The sequence below is a fragment of the Bacillus rossius genome (genome assembly GCF_032445375.1).
Source record: "Bacillus rossius redtenbacheri isolate Brsri chromosome 4 unlocalized genomic scaffold, Brsri_v3 Brsri_v3_scf4_2, whole genome shotgun sequence".
NCBI lineage: Eukaryota > Metazoa > Arthropoda > Insecta > Phasmatodea > Bacillidae > Bacillus > Bacillus rossius.
This window is the reverse complement of record NW_026962011.1, coordinates 12,070,437-12,093,962: the sequence shown is the minus strand read 5'-3', so window position 1 is coordinate 12,093,962 and position 23,526 is coordinate 12,070,437. Positions and strand designations below refer to the sequence as shown.

At 39.1% G+C, this 23,526-nt stretch overlaps 1 protein-coding gene across 1 annotated transcript in view; it reads right to left on the bottom strand.

Moving 5' to 3' along the window:
• The window catches only part of LOC134541885 (lysine-specific histone demethylase 1A-like), a 477,086-nt gene that overhangs the window by 8,972 nt on the left and 444,588 nt on the right, over nucleotides 1–23,526 (bottom strand). The window contains exons 2-5 of the mRNA XM_063385607.1: nucleotides 23,283–23,435; nucleotides 14,473–14,709; nucleotides 12,714–12,874; nucleotides 9,496–9,703 (exon numbers count right to left, since the gene is read on the bottom strand). Coding sequence (XP_063241677.1) covers nucleotides 9,496–9,703; nucleotides 12,714–12,874; nucleotides 14,473–14,659 — 556 coding nt within the window. The 5' untranslated portion in view covers nucleotides 14,660–14,709; nucleotides 23,283–23,435. The remainder of the gene's footprint in view (nucleotides 1–9,495; nucleotides 9,704–12,713; nucleotides 12,875–14,472; nucleotides 14,710–23,282; nucleotides 23,436–23,526) is intronic.

The following is a 23,526-nucleotide window of genomic DNA, read 5'->3' as shown; positions in this document are numbered from 1 at the left end:
CAGGATTACGTTGAAGGTGCTTAAAATGTTATTAGGTGGTGGGGCACGTGGCTACAGGTCTAAATCACCCTGCTGTTAGGACCAGGAAATGTCGGAGCGGGTAGGGACAGGTACGTCAGAGGATGTGTATGTGGGTTGCGCATCACTTCTCAGAGGCGTTTGGAAAGAAGGGGTAATGGAAAAGTGAAGGGTGTACTATGTATGTCATATATACCGCCCACATTTGAAAGCAAGCTTCAGTTGGTTACTAGAGGTTTTATACAGAGAAGCGAATATTTTGGAAAATTATGTTTCTATTCTGTAAGAGCGACCACACCTGATATAGTATAGAGATTAGTGGGGCCTCTACATATATTCCAGTAATTGATATTATTGATTATGAGAAGGGCGAGGAAACATACCTCCACCAATGGACCGCAATAGAGCACTGCAGGCGTTAGAATCGTCGCAATAGGGGCGATCTCCTGAGCGACTCCGCTCGCTGCTTGTATCTGCTCAACATGTTTTAGTGTATGTGACCACATTAAACATTCGCTGAATCGGAGGCCTGCTTGTGAACCACCTCGCCGATTGCTACAAGCTACGCTGAGGCGTGGGGACTACCACGGGCATTTATTAAATTTTGCTGTCAGACAGACAGCTATCTACGAGTCGGGCAGAGAGAGGTCAACACCATACCCGCCATAGGTTGATTACAGATAAGTTAGAGTGTACGAAGGTCATAGACTGGACAGAAACTATCGATGATTGAGGATTAATGCAAGGATCAATAGCCTCGTGTTTGTGCTCGCAAACCCGAGCGTCGTGGTACGTCTTCTACAAACCTGTTCGAGCGTGGACGATTTGATGGTGATTGCTGTTAATATTTTGAGGGTTAAGTTTATTATTTTTTGTGTTTTTTGTGTATTTAAACAAAGATATTTTAATTGATCTATAGCTTCAAACACTTCTGTTTACATAAAAGAGAGGGTAAAAGATAACAAGGGAAGAGAGAAATGTAAAATATACGCAAAAATTAAATTATCTGCTTCGATGCAGTTTTTGAACATGGATACGCAAACACATTCCTGTTTAGAAGAACTTTTTACTTGTCAGTAAGGACTCTGAAGTAAACCAGTCCTGTGACAACTATGATGGACTAAATAAATTAAAATTTGTTGGAGGAAATTTTTTGAGTATAATTACTATAACCATAGGTGCTTTTGTGGAATTTTATCTGTCTATAAGGTACTTAACACTGGTACAAAATAGCAACTCGACCTTACAAACACGGACGTATTTTAGGAACCGACATATAATAGTTCTCTCCATTAAATGAAAACAAGATGACTGCCACCAGCAGCCGCTAGTAATGTGTACGTAAGGGTAAATGCAACGTAATAAATTAGGGTGCCACATGTTATCGTAACAGAATGATCAAGTGGACTTTTCCATTGAAAAAAACGGTGAAAACTTCTAAAATGATAAATTAAATAATCTAGTTTCTACCATTGTCTTTCATCTCACTAATTGTGTTTAAATAATAGTAGACTTTAGACATTCCACAAAACACAGATTACGCAAAGCGGAATCCATTTTTTATTACCTGTAAAGTATCGAGCACAGTCTTGTATTTAGATTCATGTCCAGGCATCATCGCAATCGGTTGCTGTCCATCTGCTTGTACGTATACGAGTCTCTAAACTAAACTGAGGAGTCTTAATGCCTGCAGATAGTGCCAGTTAAGGTACACGGCCTTAATATTTAAAATTTTTCGCGTGTCATCTAAAATTGTCAGTACGAGTAAACCATGCATGACATTTCATCACAACGAAACCTCATCCGAGATGGATTCTTCGTACAATTACTTGTCTCATGTATTTGTGCATCATGGACAAAAGCAAACGACATATCGTAGTAGCTGCAATGATATCTAGTCGATGAAGATGAACATTTCAGGTTCGAACCAGATGCTGATGTAACTGCTGTAATACCATTTCCCAACGTAATCTTAAGCGCGTCGTAACATCGCTGTTGCACTGAAACCTTTATTTTCTACCGTCCAGCAGGGCCTTTGCATGTCGTCATATACCTTTTCAACTTATCATTTCCTGCAAAATGCTTGCGACACGTTTTACAGCAAAACATTTTACGAGAAAGATTATTAGCATATTATCTTTTCTTGTGTCGACGAGTATTACTGTTGTTCGAGAATATCTAGTCATAGTAACGACGCCGATGCACCTTCTGTGCACATCATTTATGATAGCAGTATCAGGAATTAGTTACTCTTCTGCTGGAGGAACCACGCCTGTTTAAGTCTCCTGTAATGTTGTCGGTAACAATGGTGTATAGCACAGCCCCCCTTCTCTTGCGATTGTCAGTGAGCATCTCGCATCACACATGAAAGAGCGACTGCATGTACAACACAGCGCATGGCGCCAACTGTTGAAAAAAATCGGCACTACTTGTAACATGTTGTTTGAATGCGATAAATTAACTCTCGCTGGTGAATGGAGCTACTGTAGCCAGTCCCAGCCTTTTAGACTCGTATCCACGTAGCCATGTAGCCTCGTAGCCAGGCAGCCTCGTAGCCAGTTGAAACCTTGTAGACTTGTAGCCTTGTAGTCTCATAGCTTTTTAGTCTTGAGCTCCTGTTGCCTCATAGTCTCGTAGCTTCGTAGCCCCGAAGTCACGTAGCTAGTTTAACACTACAAATCTACGAGGCTTCCAGTCATTTTACCTCGTATTCTTGTATTCTTGTAACCTCGTAGTCTCTTAGCCTTGGAGCCTTGTAGCCTCCTAGTCTCAGTTTCGTAGATCTGTAGTTCTGTAGCCTTGTAGACTTGTGGCTTCGTACCCAACAAGCCTAAAACCCCGTAGTTTCGTAGCCTCTTCCTATGAGGTCTCGTAGTGTCGTTGCTACGTAGCCTCGTAGCTAGTTGGAGCCTCGTAGTCTCGTTATCTTCGTAGCCAAGTCGCCTTGTAGCCAAATGTTGATGGAGCAGTTAGTTCTAAGACACCTGGAGACGATGACACTTGGAGCCAATGACTTTTTGGAGTCGAATACATTTGGAGGCATTGTAGCGTATCATAAACTGACGATCGTATCCGACTGAGTTGAATTTTCGTGAAAATATACATTCATATTGTTAAATGTACGTAGTCAAACCTAAATTATTGTAACCTACTAATAAGATCGTATCCCTGTGGCGAAATCTTATACCTGTGACGAGATCGTATCTCTCCGATGATATCGTATCCATGTGCCTTATCCCTGCGACAAGATCGTATCGTTACGACCAGATCGCATCTCTGTGGCAAGATCGTATCCATCTGCCATATCGCTGCGACTAGATAGTAACCAAATAGTATCCTTGTGTCGTATCCGTGCGATGAGATTGTATCCTTTGAGTTGAATTTTCGTCCAAAGCTGCATCCTATTCGATAAATGTGCCTCACTTTTTGTCGAATGTTTTATTAATATATTTTTTAAATCTTTTATAAATATAAATGGTTCTTGTGTTGACTCATATATTATTCCAGCAGCCGCGGTTATATAAGCGAGTACCTGACGAGGGAACCATCTGTCCTCTGACAGCAGTGCAGTGAAGTGAACCTATTAGACTGGTATCTGGGAATTATTGGAGAACGCGATGGCATTTTTAACATCTTTTAAAACGAACTCGATGCACGTTATACCAATGACAGTGCAGATCGTGTTGGCATCGTCGACGACAACTGCGCAGACCTTGATGGAAGTTTATCATCGACAGCCGAGATCTCTTCAGCGACGATGATGTCTACATAGATACCGTTGCATTGTCGACAACTACGAAAAACTCGATGGAATGTATACCATCGTTACCGACAACACTACAGGAGAAATAAAACAGGTGTGTTTCCTACAGCAGATGAATAGCTAATTCCTGCAGTACCGGTATCATCAATGATGTGCACTTAATGTGCATCGGCGTCTTCCTACATCGATATCCTTACTATGATTTAATATTCTCGAACAACAGTAATGTTCGTCGACACGAGAAAAGATAAAGTGCTGCTAATCTTTCTCGTAAAATGTTTAGCTGTAAAAAGTGTCGCAAGAAATTTACAAGAAATGGTAAGTTGAAAAGACACTTGAAGACATGCGAAGGACCTGCTGTTCTGCAGAAAAAAAAGTTTTCAGTGCAACAGCGATGTGTCAACGTGCTTAAGGTTACACTGGGAATTGGTACTACCAGTTACATCAGCATCCGGTTCGAACCTGAAATGTTCGTCTTCATTGACTAGAAATCCTTGCAACTACTACGATATGTCGTATGCGTTTGTCCATGATGCACGAAGACACGAGAAAAGTAAATGTACGAAGAATTCATCTCGGATGAAGTTTAGCTGTGATGAGATGTCATGCATGGTTTACTCGTACAGACAATTTGAGACGACACGCGAAAAATTGTAAAGATTAAGTCCGTTGGCCTTATCTGGAACTATCTGCGGACATGAAGACTCCTCGGTTTAGTTTGCAGACTCGTACGCGTACAAGCACACAAGCAGATGGGCAGCAACAGATTACGATGACGCCTGGACATGAAACTAAACACAAGACTGGATTCCACTTGGCGAAATCTGCGTTTCGTGTAGTGTCGAAAGTATATTATTATTTAAACACACTTAGTGAGTTGGAAAACAATTGTACTTTTCTTCACGATAACAAGCAGAATATTATCAATCAGCTTCCTGATGAAGTAGCAACGTACAGACCTTAAAAATATAACTTGTGGCTGAACTGCGTATTTGGTAAACCGTATCAGTTTGAGGACCAAGAAAAGAAATGCGCTTAAGGTTTATGAATACTGCTCTTTGCATATCACAAGGCGTGGAAGTGTCTGTTAATCACAATACTCTAGATACTATGTCGGGAGTAGGAAGATTTGTCAGTAAAGGATGTGGCTGGTCTCTGTCTTCAGATAACCGATTGGAGCTAAGAATTAGCCAGATCAAGCTAATGCAGAACAAAATCTATATTAGATTGCTAACTTCGCAAGTGTTCCTGTAGTAGATTATATTTACATTATTAATTTTTTATTTTAATTTTTTTTTATTTCTCGAACCGGTCACTTTCGTTGGTAATTTTATTTATTCAAGAATTGTACCAATCACTGTGTGAGATCGAATCAATCAGTAAGTTAATAAGCGATTTTTTTGATGATTTTTGGAATATTTCCCACATTTCTAGCCTAATAGAGATGCTCAAGATGGCGGAAAGATTTTAAGATGGAGTGCCTTGGAAAAAAATGATTCCTGCACTTCAGCGGGTAAAAATTTAACAAATATGGTTGTAGTGCCCTCCAGCTGACGTAAACAATATGGTGGCATTAGGCTGACATGAATATACTGGCTGATGTAATATCTGCCTTTGCATTAGTGTTGGAAGGCCAGTATGCTGGTGGCTTCCAGGGAGGAAGGATTCACCGTCATTTGTAATCGAAAGACCTCATCGGGTTCGAACCAATGACACCATGACGTAAGTAGGGGAGAGTAGGGTATAACGGGGTACTTAGTATAAATCGCTTTAATTTATTGTTTTAATATTGCTGTATCTGTCTGAAAACATCAGCATGCGTAGATTAGAATGTGAGTTTAATTCTGCAACTAGTACCGTGTCTTCTGAAATATTATTCTTGCAGAGATATTTATTTATTTGAATGTATGCACACTACCCTGTTTTACCCAACTGGTTGGGTAAAACGGGGTACAGAAAGCAAATTTTTAAAATGATTTTACATGTGCACTATAAAAAATTCTGAACAACATGTAGTATGACAAATAAATACAAATGTCAGTAAAAATATGAGAATTTAAAAAAAAATCAATTATAAGCCTTCACCTTACATTTTCCTCTGTATTTGCAGTAAAACTTCACAAAAACATTGGTTTGCGGAAAATCACAAACATTGTTTGAACAACAATAACACAACACTGTTAATTTTGAGGAAGTGGTTAGTCTAAAAGCATAATCTTACTATGTATAATACAAACTTGCATATGCGGTGAACCCAAATATCTGACAAAACATATGATTGTTTAATTAGCCTAATATGGCATAGTAGGCCCATCAGAACACAAAATAAGGCCAGAGTCTTTATTCCAAACTGGCAGAAATCACATTCAAATGGCCTACAGTCATCTGTGTCTACACCAGCACATCCTTCATGGCTCCAAGAATGACACTTTAATCATTGCACCCAACTTTCGGCTGATTTTGAAGTGGAGAACTGTTCAGCGCAATAAATGCAAGGAACGTCATCATCATCAGACACACGCAAAGTTACTGTTGGTATGGATTTGTTGCTGTCTTCTTTATTCTTATGTGTTTTAGAACTGTTTTGAGATTTAGACACACCAGCATTTTTCCTTTTTAAAGATTTTGGTGAAGCTGACTGAATAATAATTAGTTCGTTCTTATATGGCGAGTCGGTCAGCACAGCTGCCTTGCCACGTCGTCGTCCTCTTCCTTCTGCAGGATTCCTTTTGACATGGGAAATCGGCATCACTGTAGTCGGTGGAATTGTGAAGCTACTGTTTGATGAAGCATTTCGATTGTTTTTATCAGATAGGCCTAAACGAGATTCAGTTGGTGAAGATACCAAACCAGATGTCCCAGGAATATTACCAACACTGACATTTCCATGGGACTCTGAAGGCATTGTGTAAGCTCGATCAGTTGTTGCAGCAGTCACTGGAATATCACCTACACTGTCATTTCCACTCGGTTTTGAAGGCCTGGAGTTAGCTCGGTCAGTTGTTGCAGCAGTCAGTGGAATATCACCGACAGTGTCATTTCCACTCGGTTCTGAAGGCCTGGAGTTAGCTCGGTCAGTTGTTGCCGCTGGCTAAAACATCCAATCTGGGAAGATACTTGCATCAAGGGGAAATATTCCAGTTCTTCTGAAACCATTTACCGCAGTTTCCATAGAAGCGGCCTTCATAAATGCAGCGCCATAGAGTTTCCCGATCTGGTTAATTGTAATGGGACGTCCAGGATGTAAACGAACCCATTTCCTTGCTTCATCACTATAATACTGCATCAATGGGGACATGAAGGAAACATCTAAGGGCTGCAACCTATGGGTGCAGTGTGGGGGAAAACACAATAGGACGACATGGTTTTTTCGAGCATGGTTTTTATTTTTAAAAATAGAAAAAAAGATAAAGTCAAATTACAATTTAATTACATGGGCCTACAACATTTTTACGTTTCCAATTTTTTTCCTCACCGATACAAGACTTTTGGTTGACTGTATAAATGTACTGTAGGTAACTCTGTATAACATTTAGTATGCATAACAAAACTGTTTTTAATTTTAAAAGTCATTTGCACAATTGATCGAAAAGATGATTAAAACAGGAAACTGGTTGGACAGAACGAGGTACTACCCCGTTTTACCCATTACCTGTGTACCCTGTTTTACCCTACATGCAGGTTCTCAAGCAAAAAGACAACAGAAAATCTTAACACCCGTCAATTACATCGGTTACTATGGCACAACATAGCAAATATAATACTTTACTTGAATACAACTTACCATAAAATATATCTGCAACCACTGATTAAATATTGTATAGCCAATACACGCTAAACATTTTAGTGAAACTTCATAAATTTGTAATTTCCATTATTACGCACGAAAGAATACTGTGCGACACTTCATACTACCTCACTCTAGTGACGACGTATAGAGGAGTAACTTACCAAACGTACACACAGATAGCACCACGTGTACGGAAAATAACAGTGGTACCCCGTTCTACCCAACACCCTGTTTTACCCAACTCTCCCCTACGTTCTTTTTATGAATCCTAAAATTTTCCCTCAATTTCTAGCTTAAAAAATACAGAATGTCAATATGGCTGACAAATTTTAAAACTTTGAAAGTTCTTTTCATGAAAATCGTATTAAGTAATTTTTTATTAATTTTTAATTTTTTCTCATTGCAATCGGATAAAATTTACGAATTTTCAAGATGACGACCGAGCTGAAGGTCACAGGTCACACAGCAGAGGCTTATTTGATACTTGTCCATGGTGAATTTAATCCTCAATGGGGACATTCAAGACTGATATTTTTGAGCAAAAAAAAATGGGAAATTTTTTCTCTCAAAATGGGTAATTTGTTGAGGTATGTTTGAAGGTCAAGGTCATCAAGGATGGCCGCCATAACTTCGGGGCTGTCGGTCATTGACCTATCCTCAATCCTTTCACCAGCCCTTGGAGCGCCATTCATATACTACTTAAATCACTGTATGTACATTTACGCACTCAAACGGAATACATGAGAACCAAAATCGACGCTGATGCAGAAGATACCAGCACACTCTTGCAAGGTAAAATGGAGAGAAAAAAACGAAAAGGGGGTCTAGAAGAGAAAATATTCGAATTTGTTCAGGCGAGGGAATGCGTGGTTATCTAGGCTAAAACATCGTTAGGTAAACATTATGCGAAGTGTTGCGTAAGAACATTTTATCTTCATTTAAAACATAGAAGAATTAAATCATTTGTTTATCGTAGCAAAATAAACCATTATAATTTATGTTTGCATTGAAAGACCCACGCCGAATCACCAAACTTTAATTACACTAGAAGTTTGGTTTCATTTCTGTGCATTAATTTGGAATTTTTCAATTATTAGCCACAGCTTGTATTAAAGTAAAGTGGCATAACTTCGACCAATATCAATCTCTGAAATACGCCAATTCACAACTGTTTACCACACATTCCCACGCTTTCAGTACATGTTAGTCCTAACACAAAAATTTGCCATTAAGTTATATTACAAATTTATTAAAAAAATTATGAATTATTAAAAGCAAAACGTCTTAGGATACTACTGCTTCAAGAGAATAGGAAAAGTTGCATCTTGCATGAATGACGAGAATAAAAAAACAATAATAGAATCTTAACGACTTAACAGGATTCGATGGGGTTGGTTTTACCGCCTCCAAATTTCATTACTGAGAAATTAATGCACAGAAATAGCCAATACAGTGGAAAGGTTTACAAATTTCTAAACGGTTTTTCATAAAATAAGGGCTTGAAACCAAAAATAAAGGAATATATAAAAAAAAATCAGAAAAATCTCAATAGTAACCAAATAAAACTATATATATTTCTGAATAATGCATAATATGTTTAAATAAGTTAAAATTTTATCTTAACATTGAATTATATTTTGTTTCTAGGATTTGGTTATTATAGAGGCTTTTCTTATGTGATTTTAATAATTGTACAGCTAATTTTTTATATTTATTTTTTGGTTTAAACCTTTTTTTTAAATTTTGCATTATTATAATTACAACAATAGTTTTTTAACTTTACACTTAATCGATTATTTCTGTACATTCAGGTCTCGGTAATGGAAATATCTAGCCTATAAAAACCGACTCCATCGAATTCTGTCAAGTGGTTCTGATATTCCCGTCACTGACGCGCGTCGTCTGGAGGGCGGGGGCCGCTCACCGGCGAAGAAGAGCCTGGGCGGCGGCACGCCGGGCGCGGCGGCCGGCGGCGGGGCCCCGGGGGCGGCGGGGGCGGCGGGGGCCGGCTGCGGGCTGACGGGGGCGGCGAGGATGTCGTAGTCGCTGCCCGAGGAGCCCACCGCCACGAAGGAGTAGGAGCCGCGCGACCAGGGGTCGGCGCGCCACCGCGTCACCACCGTCTCCTTGGGCTGGAACAGCACCCCGGGCTCTCACAGAGGCGGCGACAACTGCTTTTCACATCTTTCAAAACTGTTTATAGCAATGTTTGCAAGTACGTAAAAAATTAATAAATTACCATATATATTGATATAATATACATATATACACACACACAGGGGCGTAACAACTAAATTTCCAAAAGGCGGGTGGGGGGGGGCAATATACCTTTTTATAAAGAATCATCGGTCCCCCCTATTGAAGCGGGAGGTGGGGGGGGGGTGTCCGCCAACGGGAAAATTTGTATTTCAAGGTGGAAAATGGTGCTATTTAAGCAGTTTTATTATCTAAAAATTGTTTACACAGCACTTTCTTTGCCCCAGTTTGCCCCTACTTCAAGGTTTCAGGGGGGGGGGGGGGAATACTTTTGCCCCCCCCCCTGTTGTTGCGCCCCTGTACACACACACACACGATTAAAAACTTTCAATTTTTTTTCTTGATGAAAAAGGTGTTAATTGTGGTGCTTTACTTACATAGTTTAGATAATGTAAATTAAATATGGGAACGAAGAAGAAAAGGATATAATTTGCCCCTTCAGGTTCACTTAGTTCGTCAGAGACAGTAGCACACCAACGTCACGTATCCCTTAATCAGTGATGTTAGAGGAATGTATGGGCTACGTACGAGCTGTAGTAGCCTACAGCAGTCCCCGCACTACGGCCTGCTCCATTGTGAACGCGGGAACGTAAATACGGCACGGATCACGGAACAGAAAGATGTTAACGTTTCACAATCCGTCTGCCGCTTCCACAAAGCTTGGATAAAGTTAAAAAATGGCAACCAATGAGACTGAATTCCAGGGTTACAAAAAATTAAGATTAATGAAAAAAAATTGTAATACGAAAACATAACACGGTCAGGGTGAACCAAAAAGTAATGACAGAACACTGTACTTTGAAACAATATTTACTGTAGTCTACTAAAAAAAAAGTAAAAAAATATATATCACCAGAGAAAAATAATAGACTTTAATTGGACGCACGGAGTAACGTAAACGGAAGAGATGGATGAAGCCAAACTAATCCGTATGAGTCCGTGTCCGCATGCGTGCCATTGTAGATACTCCATTCCGTGAGGTAATTCTCCGCTTCCCCGCCACCGTCGAACAGGCCCGGCAGTAGATCGCTAATCAAACAGTCAACACACTTGTGGAAATTTTCTATAAGTGAATCAAACCTTTGAACTGATATAAACATGGAGCTCCGAATTTTCAGGAGATGGCATGCTCTGGCGTAGTTCAAGTCTCTTTTTAGACGCTTTATATTAGCTTCACCTGTATGTTTGTTTGTATGTTTGTAACCGACTCCTTTCCACTCGATTTTGACCCACTTTAAACGGACAGATTTAATCTAAACTTCGTACAATTATCGAGGACCGGTGACAATACACTAATTTAATAAGTTTATCTCATTATCCTGATTAGGATCGACAGGATTAAATAATTTCCTCACCCAGCCTCTGTGTGAGAGCAGTGAGACAACCGTGCAGTGCGCATGCGTACCGTCTACCTACTTTCCAGCTCGAGCACTCGGGGTATTAGTATTATTACAATATGTCCTTGACAGTTAGTTTGTTGGCCGAGCGGATTAAGGCGCGGGTCTTCCATTACGTCACCCTACGAATTCACCGGTCGTGGGTTCTAATCCTGTCCACGGCTGAAAAATATATTTGTTTTCTTTTCAACAAATTTTGGGATTGGTGCCGTAAATCCAACTGTAATTCGTCTGGGACTTCGCTAATCCTTCTATTCAAACTAAAAAGTGAAAAATATAGTTTAAAAAAACTAATAAACACGCTTTTAAAGCACATCAAACTAAAAAGTGAAAAATAATTTTTAAAATAAGCTTAAAACAATAATGAATGAAAAATACTAGTATTATTGTTAAAAAAGCGTGGGGCGCTTTGTTCCATATTTATCGTACATCGAGCGCCCGATGGTAGAGCAGCCGACATGTCATTGGAAGGCTCTGGGTTCGAATCCCAGTCCAGGATATCCTAATTTTCTCACATATTATATACACTCTCATTGAGAAGGTCCTTTCTCAATCCTTATCCTTCCCAAAATTCCTGTTACGTAAATGTGTAACGCTTCACGTAATAATTAATCCGTAACTCCCATCCTTTCCTGCTTCGCAGCATTAATTTCGTACAGTATGTAAGACTGGTCGATATCACTTGTTCGTCAATAACCTTATACCATTAAGTCTCACTGTATATATTGATAGCGTTAAAATCTTTGAATGGCTTCTAAAATTGAGATTTGACTATCAATACAGCTGTACACATTAACAATTTGGAAAATAATTATAGTTATCACGGAATTTATAGTAGATTAGAAGAAATAATAGTTTAAAAAAAATTTTTATAACACGCTTTTATAAATAAACCAAACTAAAAAAAATAATAGTTTAAAAGAACTAAGAAAAACACACTTTTATAGAAAATCCAACTAAAAAATAGAAAATAACTTCTAACAAATTTGAATTAAATATAGTGTAAAATAAAAAAAATGTATGTTATTTCACAAAAGGGTCGGGTGCTTTTTAAGATATTATCAAAATGATAATCCTTCTACTCATATTTGTCAACAAAATAATTATAACTATTGACAACATGCACCCCACTCTTTTTTTAAATAACATACATTTTTTTTATATTACACTATTTTTAATTCAAATTTTAAAAAATTATTTTCTATTTTTTATTTGGATTTCCTATAAAAGTGTTTTTTTTTTTTAAACTATTATTTATAACCACACCTATCTGCGTTACGTAGGTTGGCAACCACACATACATACATGCAAGCATGCATGCATGCGCGTTTTTGTCTGTACGCTGAATTTCTTTAAACTAGAAGGGGGGGGGGTTATATTATATATAAATACCTATATATTATATATATTAACCACTTTGCCAGCTCTGTTAACTTTCAAATAAAATTCTTTCCTTATGTTGGCGGGAATGACAGGGCGAGGGACGCACCTGGGGCACCGCGCTGTTGCCGAAGATGCCCTTGAGCACGGCGATGCAGCGGCCCACGATGACGTCATCGCTGACGTTCTCCATGATGGCGGCCGCCTCGCCGGCCACGAGCGCCAGCAGCACGGGCGCGCGGTACAGGTTCCAGAACAGGAACAGCTCGCCTGCGCCGACGGCAAACAACGTCAGCTACTGTCTCCCGTACTCGTGGACACGCACTGTGAGCTAGCTTAAGTCACTTTTTTTAACTCAAAATCGCCACATTGCCGCACGAAAAAAAAACATTAATGACGTGTAAACATCTTAGCTCTCGGTAAACGGCATTTGGCAAGAGTAATTTCGTGTAAACATAACGGTGTCACAAAGATGGCGGACCCACGTGTAGCAACATAAACCCGTATATAGTCAATTTCGTATACATGAGGAAACATACCAAAAGTATTAGTATGCCAAATGAAAACTAAAACAGTCATAGTAAAACGTTATCACAAGTTTTCAAATAGCTAAGAAATCTGGCATTACAATGATTATAAAACATATTCTCCTCCCAAAAGGGTTCATATCATAGCGTATAGAACGCGCGCTTGGTAACCTGAAGGGGCGAGGTTAAAATCTGGTCAGTTTTTTTTTTTAAATATAATAATGTTAAATCAGCTCAATAAGGCTAAAATTTGTTTGTAGGAAGTATTTGCAGACTGATATAATTCGTTTAAGCAAAAACAAATATACAAACATTTATACTTAGTGTTAAAATGTGTGTTTTTAACTGTTTCAGTTTAATATTACATACACCTATAAATTCTAACGTGTACTGAAACTTTAAATTATTAACTGTTTAGTAAATTTTAACCAAGATGAACAGTAAGTATTTCAATAAAATTCCTTTTCGAAAAGTAGGTCCAAAGCCGGGGTTTTATCGGAGGCGTTTATGTAAAATTAACATTTCAGGTTGTTTCATACTGCTAATTGCGATCTGCGTTTGATGGTGATAAGCAACATTTAAGATTAAAGCAGCGAATTCTAACGGTGGGTGCAGAAAGCTTGTGAGATTCGCATCCAGAAATTTTGGTATTTGAAAAGACATTATTTTATTTATCAGGCACGACGTTATTTTAAAGAATTCTAGGTTAAATAACGTATCAGATTTTCGTATTATAAGTTTATTTGCAACATGAACATTATTAGAACACACGTAGCGAGTACTGAAAGACACTCTCACACTTTTTTTTCTGTTAAGGACGCATGGCAAAACAGCTAATATGAGGTAACGAGGGTGGCATTTTGGTGGAAGTTGGGAACTGTTTCTACTTATATTATGAATAGTGACAAGAAATTGTCAAAACATAACATTGCTCAGGTAATTCCTGCTTCAAAAATAAATCCTTTAATAATAAATGTAACTGAAAAATACTAAAGTATATTGCGATGTTAATTGTTCATTAAAATAATTTACATAATCTATAAGTTTAACTGTTTTCATAGCCTGTTTGTCAGCTGTCGCGCAGTGATTACCAGATATACATAAAATATTTATTTACGAACATCACATACTTCACATACATCGGACAATACCACCTATCATTCATCATCAACATCATCATCATCATCCAAATCCATCATCACCAATGATTATCATCAGTGATCCATAGATAATTTACTGTAATCTATCCATTAACCATCAATCCATCATTCATCCCATCATATTGACGATAAAGGTCGTGGCGACCAGTGCTGACCTCGCGGCAAGCACACGGCGACTCACCCCTGCTGGCGGTGGTGCTGCCCACGTGGCCGAACAGGTTCGCGTTGGGGTCCCAGAAGATGCGCTCGAAGCACAGCACCACCTTGTTGAGGTTGCCGAAGCCGAGCCGCTGGATGGCCGCCACCTTCCAGTCCGGCAGCGGCGGCGAGAACTGCACCGTGTTGGGCGTGCCCTGGTTGCCTGGCATCGTCGACTGCTTCAGCACACCCAGGGGCAGCGTGCACAGCACCACGTCGCCTGCAAGCGCCCTCTCCCTTACTTCCGTCCCAAACTGTGTCAACAAGCTTGTGTAAAGTGCCCACGTTGGAAAAGAAAACAGTTTTATGCTTAACGACATAATAATATTGCAGTTTCCAAGGAGAGGCTTGTTAGCAGGGGCAAGTATTTTTGGCAAAAAAAAATTGTGAATAATTAGACACTATGATTGCGCTACCGATGGCCGCCTTGTAATTGGCAGCCATCTGCAAGAGAAACAATTCTCTTGACTATTCAGAACACGATTGTTTCCTCACTGGATGGCCATGATCGGTGTGGTGACAGTATGCGTGTACCTTAAATTAACCCAGCCAATCACGAAACACACACAATGATAAAATGTTTTAACACACAGCTGGTACTAAAAATTTAATACGTATATATTTAGGCCTATATAATATATAGATATTATATATATGGGCGTACACTGAAAAAAACTTTCCAGTGCGAACCTTCAGGAATGATTATCCATTTAAGACAAGGACGGCTGGTATACCTACACAGGAAAAATAAAACCTAAACAAAATCTATGCAGTTTAATTAAATGGCATGATACTTTCCAATTGAACCAAGTCACGAATGTGCAAGTAGACCTTAGCCGTAATTAATGCTACTACGCGAAATAATTAGCAGAGTCATCCTGATTTACCAAACCCTTCTCCAATCATGGCCTCTCGAAGTGGACCAATCACTAGCTGTGAATTATCATTATAAAATAAATGTCATAACACTAGACCTTCAGTTGTTAACGACATCTGATGATGGCTGAGACGAGGAATGCTGTAATGACGGTCTCGTCGATATGGCCTCAACCCAGAAGCCCAAAAAGTGATTAGTGTCTCAGGGTGTGAAAGCCTTCGATCCAGACGGTAGGAGAGAAAATAGTTGTCTAGTCAGATCAAAACTTTCACATGTGTATCTCGAGGATTATAACATGCTTTAAAGTGTGGGAGCGAGGCATTGTTATGTTTTCTTTTTCTTTGGTCAAGAGGATTGCGGGTCGAATAAAGCGCAGCGGCCGCATCCACAGATTTTACCCCCCGCGCGCGAGAAAAAAAAAAAAATTCGGATGCTTCAGCGGCGGCGGCGTCTCGCGTCGTAAACCTGCATCCCGCGGGTCCTAATTTGTCAGCCGACACACGTTGTTCGATTCGTTCGCGCGCCCGTCTCTCTCTCTCTCTCAATCTCTCACTCTCTCTCTCTCCGGCGACTCGGACTCGGGGACAGCTCGTTAAACCGCCGAGGGGTGTTCGTCGAGGAATGCAGAGGCCCTTCCGCGACGTCGGCGCGTCCAGCATGTTCGCTTTTACTGTTGGCGGACGCGCGCGTAGTTGGAAGGAGCCGGTCTCGTCACAAATCTTGCGCGGGAAACAAATAAAACGCCGACATGAAAACAGTTTTAAGCATGAAAATACTTACAGATCAAAGCTCGCCTATAATTTCTGGACGGAACCTTTGTGTAGACTCACAAAAACAACTCTTGAAATAAAACCGGCAGCGGCAGTTATAATACGTGCGATGTGAATTAATCTATGCATGATTCCCCCGTCTAAGTCTGAAGATTGTATAACTTGTTTCATTACGGAAATGCACAACCCAACTCATCATATCATACCACCGTACACAGTGTTACCTAACATAGGCCTAGTTTACCCAAGGATCACGCCGAAAATTACAAGAATAAAACAATTTATAAAGTTTCATTGCTGCATTATCAGTGTGAACCGGTAACCAGGTCCAAATTATTTACAGTATGAGGTTGAGTAATGGAATATATTATACCTATAACAAGCAACATTATTAAAAAGTGACAATCATATTCTTGTATTATGGTTAGAAGATAATATAAACTTCTATACCTATTAGAGGTTCAGTCCATTTAACGGAAGTCGTAAGTTTCTGGGAAAGTGAAATAATAGCTATTCATAAATCATTACTTTAGAAATGACACAGTATTTTTACAGAACAAAGAGTAATTTGGTTCATATACGATTTTCACATACAATCCATAAACTACTGTAACGTGATTTAACCCCGTCAACTAACTTAAGTACTGTTTCATGAGACAAGAAGCCAGGCTCTTATCCTAAAGGGCACACGAATCTCGTCATGGAAAAATATATCCCGGGGTAGCACTAATAAACATCTTATAACTCCACAATTTTGAATACACCCAATTAGCATACAATATATCCATCTAACACCATAATTTACCAGATAAAATTGCCTTTACATAATATGACCCTCCCACAGTGCACCAAGGCCTAAAATCTTCCAAAAAGGGCATAGCCCTTTACTCTTTCGTCTCTTCAGGACAACGCTAGAGCTCAAGCCATCCTTGAGAAAAGGTTTTCAAACCAGCCTTGCTTCAGCACAATAAGCAAACACTGACTGCACGAGTCGTACTGCAGTCTGATAATGGGCATTGGAGGGAACTCCTCAGGAATCATCACAGATCAACTCGTACTGTGTTCCTGGTTTCGCAGACACCAGTCATCCCCACGCCCGACGAAAGACGAGTTTACCTTCCATTTAAGAAGCCAAGGATCCCTCAAAGAGTCCTTTTTAACAAGCTTCTGGACCATATAGTTGTTCGACCCTTATTAACAGCTACCACCTAATGATAAACAACAAAAGGTATCACATTTACATTAATCCACAACAAATTTCTTCTGTAGGCACAAATAAATAAAATACACAAAAGCCACAAGTACTAGCAGAACCCGGCAGACATTGTCCTGCCAGTGTTTATTTATTTACCTCTACATATCTAACATGGATGGTTTGTATGTAATCTATAATCTATAAAGCGTTTGAAATGGTATTAAATTTGAAACTCACTCACCAAGAACTAATCACACTAACAATTACTACTTGTTGTTATTGAGGATATCGCGAAAATATTCTCTGTGTTAAAATATTACGTATACCAATTTTCATGCCGATCGGTTGAACGGTTTAGTGATGCGATGCAGCGCCATCTAGCAGTAAGTTACAAAAAATTGGATAGCATAGAAATCTTCTCCATGAAAAAACACTATGCTTATCTATCATTAATAGTGACAAGAAAGTGTTGAAACATAACATGCTCAGGTAATTCCTGCTTCAAAATAAATCTTGTAACTCGCGTAAAATATATTTTCAGCCCGGGAAAAGCTAGGCACTGTAGCTAGTTTATTAAATATAAGTTATTTAAATGATGCAATATAAATATTGCAATACATACACAAATTAGGACTGTTAATGTAATCAAATGTGTATTACTACTGGCATATCATGTACATTCTATAGTAACTCTTTATGATAAAAATTTAAATATTTTGTATAAATAGTTCAATTTTACATAAAATTGGCATGCCAACGTTTGACAATAAATAGTAGATATTCTACATGAAATTTTAATTCTGTGCCGCTCCCGCCAAAAAACTAAACCAGCAATAGAGATGTAAAAGAAATCATGGGCACAGAGATGAAATTTACCTACGTGGTAGGCAGGTTACTTATCGTCACAATAGTATCATGAGTCACATAATTCATAAAACTTGTTCGTGGTAACATTTAAATCCGGACTGAACTAGGAGTGAACTGAGGAATCTTGATTTAAAAGTTATCTTTAAAAACTCTAAACTGGAGTGAGTAAACCTAGTCCAGTTGCCAAGGTAGATTCGAGTGAAGAAACCAAATTCAAAGTTTTCCCTTAACTCTCAGGACCTCACTGAAAGAGACACGAAAACAAATGGAGTCATTTTAAAAGAGTACAGTGTGAACCATCATTAGAAATTGGTCGGTAATAAAGTTTGGAAATATTTCGAGGATACCAAAGCAGTGTTGTTAAACACTTTGCAAAATAACTAATTATAAAATACGGCAAAATTAATGCACAACGAACAAAACAAACTCGTTTACAAAACAGTCAACATCTAAATAATAACATGAACACACTGATGAGCCCTTATTTACTACCTTTTCAGTCTGCGTTACATAACTCATTTCTGACAACTACGAAATTGTACCCTTAAAAAGATTATTCCTATCACTTATTCTACAACTAAACGTTTCTCATCGTCGACTTTCGCCTTGCAACGGCGACTGTTCCCTTTTGAGCTGACAATGGGTCCTTAGTCGCCTATTTTAACTTCTATACTATAATGCAAGAAGGCGACGATCTCAGCTAATGATTATACAGAAATTAACTCTTTATACCAGCTCAAGTGTATTTTTGGTACGCAGCAGTACTTCAGTTAACCCACAATGTTTTATGTGAAGGCATAACCGATTCAATCCTGTCGATTGCACTTACATGCCTCTGAACGGTCTCACTCGTATAGGATGTATACACTATTTCAGTAGTTCTAGAAATTGTTAATTAGCCCTTGAGCACGTTTAACAACAACCTTCCACTGACTTATGTTAAGTTCATGCAATCACGAAACTTAATTTGATTAATGTTTGTAAATCAAATTACAAAACATTAATCTAACTATGCGATGTGTTCGTTTGACATTTGTGTCCACATGCACAGAGCACGCTATGACATCCCACGCATGACCAAAGGCAGAATCTGGAACTAATCAGAACTATATTGGTAAGCGAATCACAGAGACATCGTTACGTTAAATGGCAGTAAACCGCAGTTCATTAAGCGGATTTAGATCTGTGATGCTGCCGCTAAACTATCTTCTCCTCCCACTAGTCCAAACAAACGTTCTAAACTAATATTCGTGGCATGTTGGTCATGGTCGCAGGTTTGATCCTGCTCGACTGCAAAAAAGTGTGGCCATCCGAAAAATTGTACTCCCGCAGCAGGCACTGTCTGCGGATCCCCAAAAGCCAAAATCGCCTACAGTTCGGAACAATGTGCTTGGTTTTAGGGGGGAGGGATGCGCTCATAGCGGTAAGATTACGGCATAGCCATAAATAAGACTCTGAACGCCGGTTTTGGGTCCCTGTAGAACCACGCCAACGATGTCCTGTTGCTACCAATTTATCTGGGAGAGAGAAGGCGTGGGGGTGGGGGTGGGGGGTAAAATAAGCTAAATATAAGGGAAAAAGGGAGGTGGAGTGTTGCAGTTTCAATTAGCGTTTGAAAAGAAGGCTCGCCAACATCACGTATGTGTGGACTGGGCACTAAATGGGTTAAGGTACAAAATTTTTGCGAGCAAGAAAACATGTGAAGTAGTCATACATTACCAACGGTCACAGGGTTTTCTCAGGGGACTCCTGACTTCATTTTGTGAAGGTCTGTTGAGTAACTAAACGTAATTTAATATTGAGCTGAATTTATAATGTCTAACTACTGATACTGTCGCGAAATTCATGTGAGCGAAACTGTGGATAAAAGTGACCATAACAATATAAAACTGCTACAATGCGTAACCATAGTTTTTTTTCCTCCTAGAGATTTGCAACGGCTAACATAATTATGTAGAATGTTTAGTTAGATAAAATAGTGACAAATTTTTAACTTCACATTTCATGCAAACTTGTTAAAAAAAATAACGGTTCAAAGTAGCAATTAGTTAAAACTTAAAACTAAATACTTATATCTAGCGAACTAATTTTTAATAAAACAAATGTTTGTAAGTTATCGTAAAAACCGTAACTGATTGCCAAAATTCAGTTGTTATTAATATATAATGTGTACTAAAGAAAAAGTCAAAATAATTTACAAACAAATTGTGAAAATAACAAGTCTCCATATTTTTATTTTCATTTGTCTTGTGTGAGACCAATAACATTGATTTATTATTTAAATTATTTTAACATACAAAAATATTAAGTCCAACATTTGTTTTAAAGGATTTGTTTTTAATTCTTACTCATACGCTTATTTATTTTCGCTTACACGGTAAATTGTTATAGCTATAAACGTAATAAGTTTTTTTTTCTGTCTTATCGCAAGAAAACCATTTATTCCTCTTCCTAAAATCATAGGACGTTTAGGACACGATAATAGATTATAATTGAGTCTTACCCCGCCCGAAGGGGAAAAAAAATACTGGAAACATTAGCAAGTATTGCTTTGTCGAAACGTGAAATTGCTTTCAAATAATGGCTCCAGCTGCTATCACGATGTTCGCCCTCACAAATCCTTCAGGGTACAGGCACCTTCAGATTAAAAAATCCCGAGCTAACCGGACCAGAACAAACGAAAAAAAAAAGAAAAAAAAAACGTGCACATAAATTCTTCCGATCGCCGGCGAGTCGAGGTAATGGTGGACGTCGCCGCTGCGTGCAACAGAAATCGTCTAATTTCAGCACCCCATTCATCAAGCGTCATTGCGAGTCGTTAATCACTCGCGCCATTATACTTTCTGCGAGGGTTTCGTGCGAGCGTGGTCGCGGGCATGGCGTCGCGTGAAGGGATGAAAGCTGGGAAGGGGACGGGGGGTATTTCGGATGCATATCGCGACAACTTACGACGATCTCAAACCCAGGGATAGAAAGAAGGGGAAAAAAAAGCAACAGACAGGATTACCCGCACGGAGGCGAGTTCCGCGCGCAGGACAATTACTTCAGTTGTCACTATTCGCGGCGCGAACGCGTTCGTGTAATATATATTACCATAGCGCAGCATAAATCGTGAATGGTAGTAACACCGGAGCAAAGAAAAGAATACAAGACGTAACCTCATTAGCGAAGGAAATGACAAGAAACTCTTGACACCTAACGTTTGGAGCCCATAACTCTGAGCAGAAATTTTTTACCTCGAAACAGCAACATTAAAAATAAATAACGCAATGACATTTTAGTTCAATAATTTTGTTCAATACAAATTATAAAGAGACCAAATAAATATGCCGTACATAAAAAGTATAAATAACGGTAACCAAAATTAATAAACAAACAAGAATCGCACAGTTACATAAATTCATCCGGAAATTCAGATATGAAAATATTACAATGCAGAACAAAAATGGATTGTCATACAATTTAGAATACTTAAAATCAATTAAATTCAACTGCATACATAAAACCTACTCTTCTGAGATAAAGTGAAACGCTTCGCATTGTTTCAAGAAATTCTAGTCGCCAGAGCACTGACCTTTATGTACCTATATGTTTATTTCACCCATTCGCCAAAGGAAATTACATTGGTTAATAGCGTATTTGTACCCAATTCTCATGCAGGTGATTGTAATAATAACAATATAGCCTAAAAAGCACGTACAAATATAATAGTCCTGAAATTGTCAGCCCAAACGCAAGACATATGAATTCGCGCAGTTTTCATTGCTTAAGTGACATACAAACAATTCGCGTTATAAAAAATGTTTCAACAATTCTAACCACTTCACACACTAATTTATGTCTTTTATTGAGGCACTTGAATAGTATATTTGCATACCATGATGGCTTCAACACGATCCGTGGTATGACCAACGTCTCCGCAACCTACGATAATAGTTTCTGTCTGAAACGATGCGGAAAAGAAAATTAACATACTTGACGTGCCATATCCAAATCTTCGGGATCTCTCGTGGAATTTCGGGCCCAGGCAATGAAACAAATGACTGTGGGACATTCGTTACATTTGCCACGCAGATTCCGGGGCACGCGAAGAAGGAAAACTTCGGTGGTGCGAGCGAACTTCTAACGGAACAGAGACGAAAGTGAGGAGAATTCGAATATCTCGGCCCGCTGCCTACGCGGAACGCGTTGTCGAACTACTTGACGTGATTAGTCTTTTAGGCGGCAATTCTAAGTAACCGACATTTACATAAAGCCACGGAGAACATTGTTACACGAAGAAGGGCCCTTCCAGTAAGACGTAGACTTTCCCATCCTGCTGAAGTTAACGCTTACCACCTGGTGTCACTAAAATATCTCTCCGAACTGTACGGTCTTTGCATCTGTTTGCCACTCCTCATCCCTTCCACGACTTAACAACTCGGGCAGTGTTCAAACTTTTCAATTAATAATTCCGTAATTTGTGAATTTGTAAATTTGCAGTCGGATGCAGCCAGCGTAAACTTATTTCATCCCGATGTGATTGCTAAATCGAGTAAATTAAAAATTCAAAGCCTAATCATTAAATAATAAGTTAGACTATGTTAAATAAAAATACGCTGTACCCGTCGTTGAAATGTCAAATTTTGGTTACGTAACAAAAAAAAAACAGACACGCTTATTATTGTAGCGTGTTAATATCAGTACATCAATCACCATGAAACCATGTATTCATTGATGTGTATATACTAGTATTATAAACCACACAACTTGCAGAGTGTTATCTGTGGTTCATGTATGTTCATTTAGTATTATTATAATACACACACGTGTAGTTGTTCGCTACTCTATAAACTGGCGTACAGGCTTCACGTTGGTAACGCGACTTTATTAACTTTTAAGGGATGACGCCATAATTTTATGCTGTAATATCATAAATAAAGTCTCCTAGCACTTCCCTATACCACTTGTAAGAAAATTCTGTGCTTAGAATTTTTTTTATGCCCAAAACGTACGTGAGAACACGAGTTTCAGCCTTTGTTTCTGTCCAATAAATACAATTATTTCAGAGACGATGCCATGAGTTGGTGGCCGCGGCAGTTTACCTTTGTAGGTGACGGGGTTGCCGTGGTTGCGCGCGTTGGTGGTGGCGACCTCGACGCCGTGCGCCGTGCAGCGCACCTGGCGCACCGCGGTGCTCAGCTTGATGTCCAGGCCGTCGGAGAGCGCCACCGGCACGCACGAGTAGCCGTTCCGCACTGCAACAAGCCGTGCGAGCGTGGTCAAGTCAGCGGTCCACCAGCCTCGTGCGGGTTTTACCAGCTATTTTTCTCCCATTCTGTTATGTAT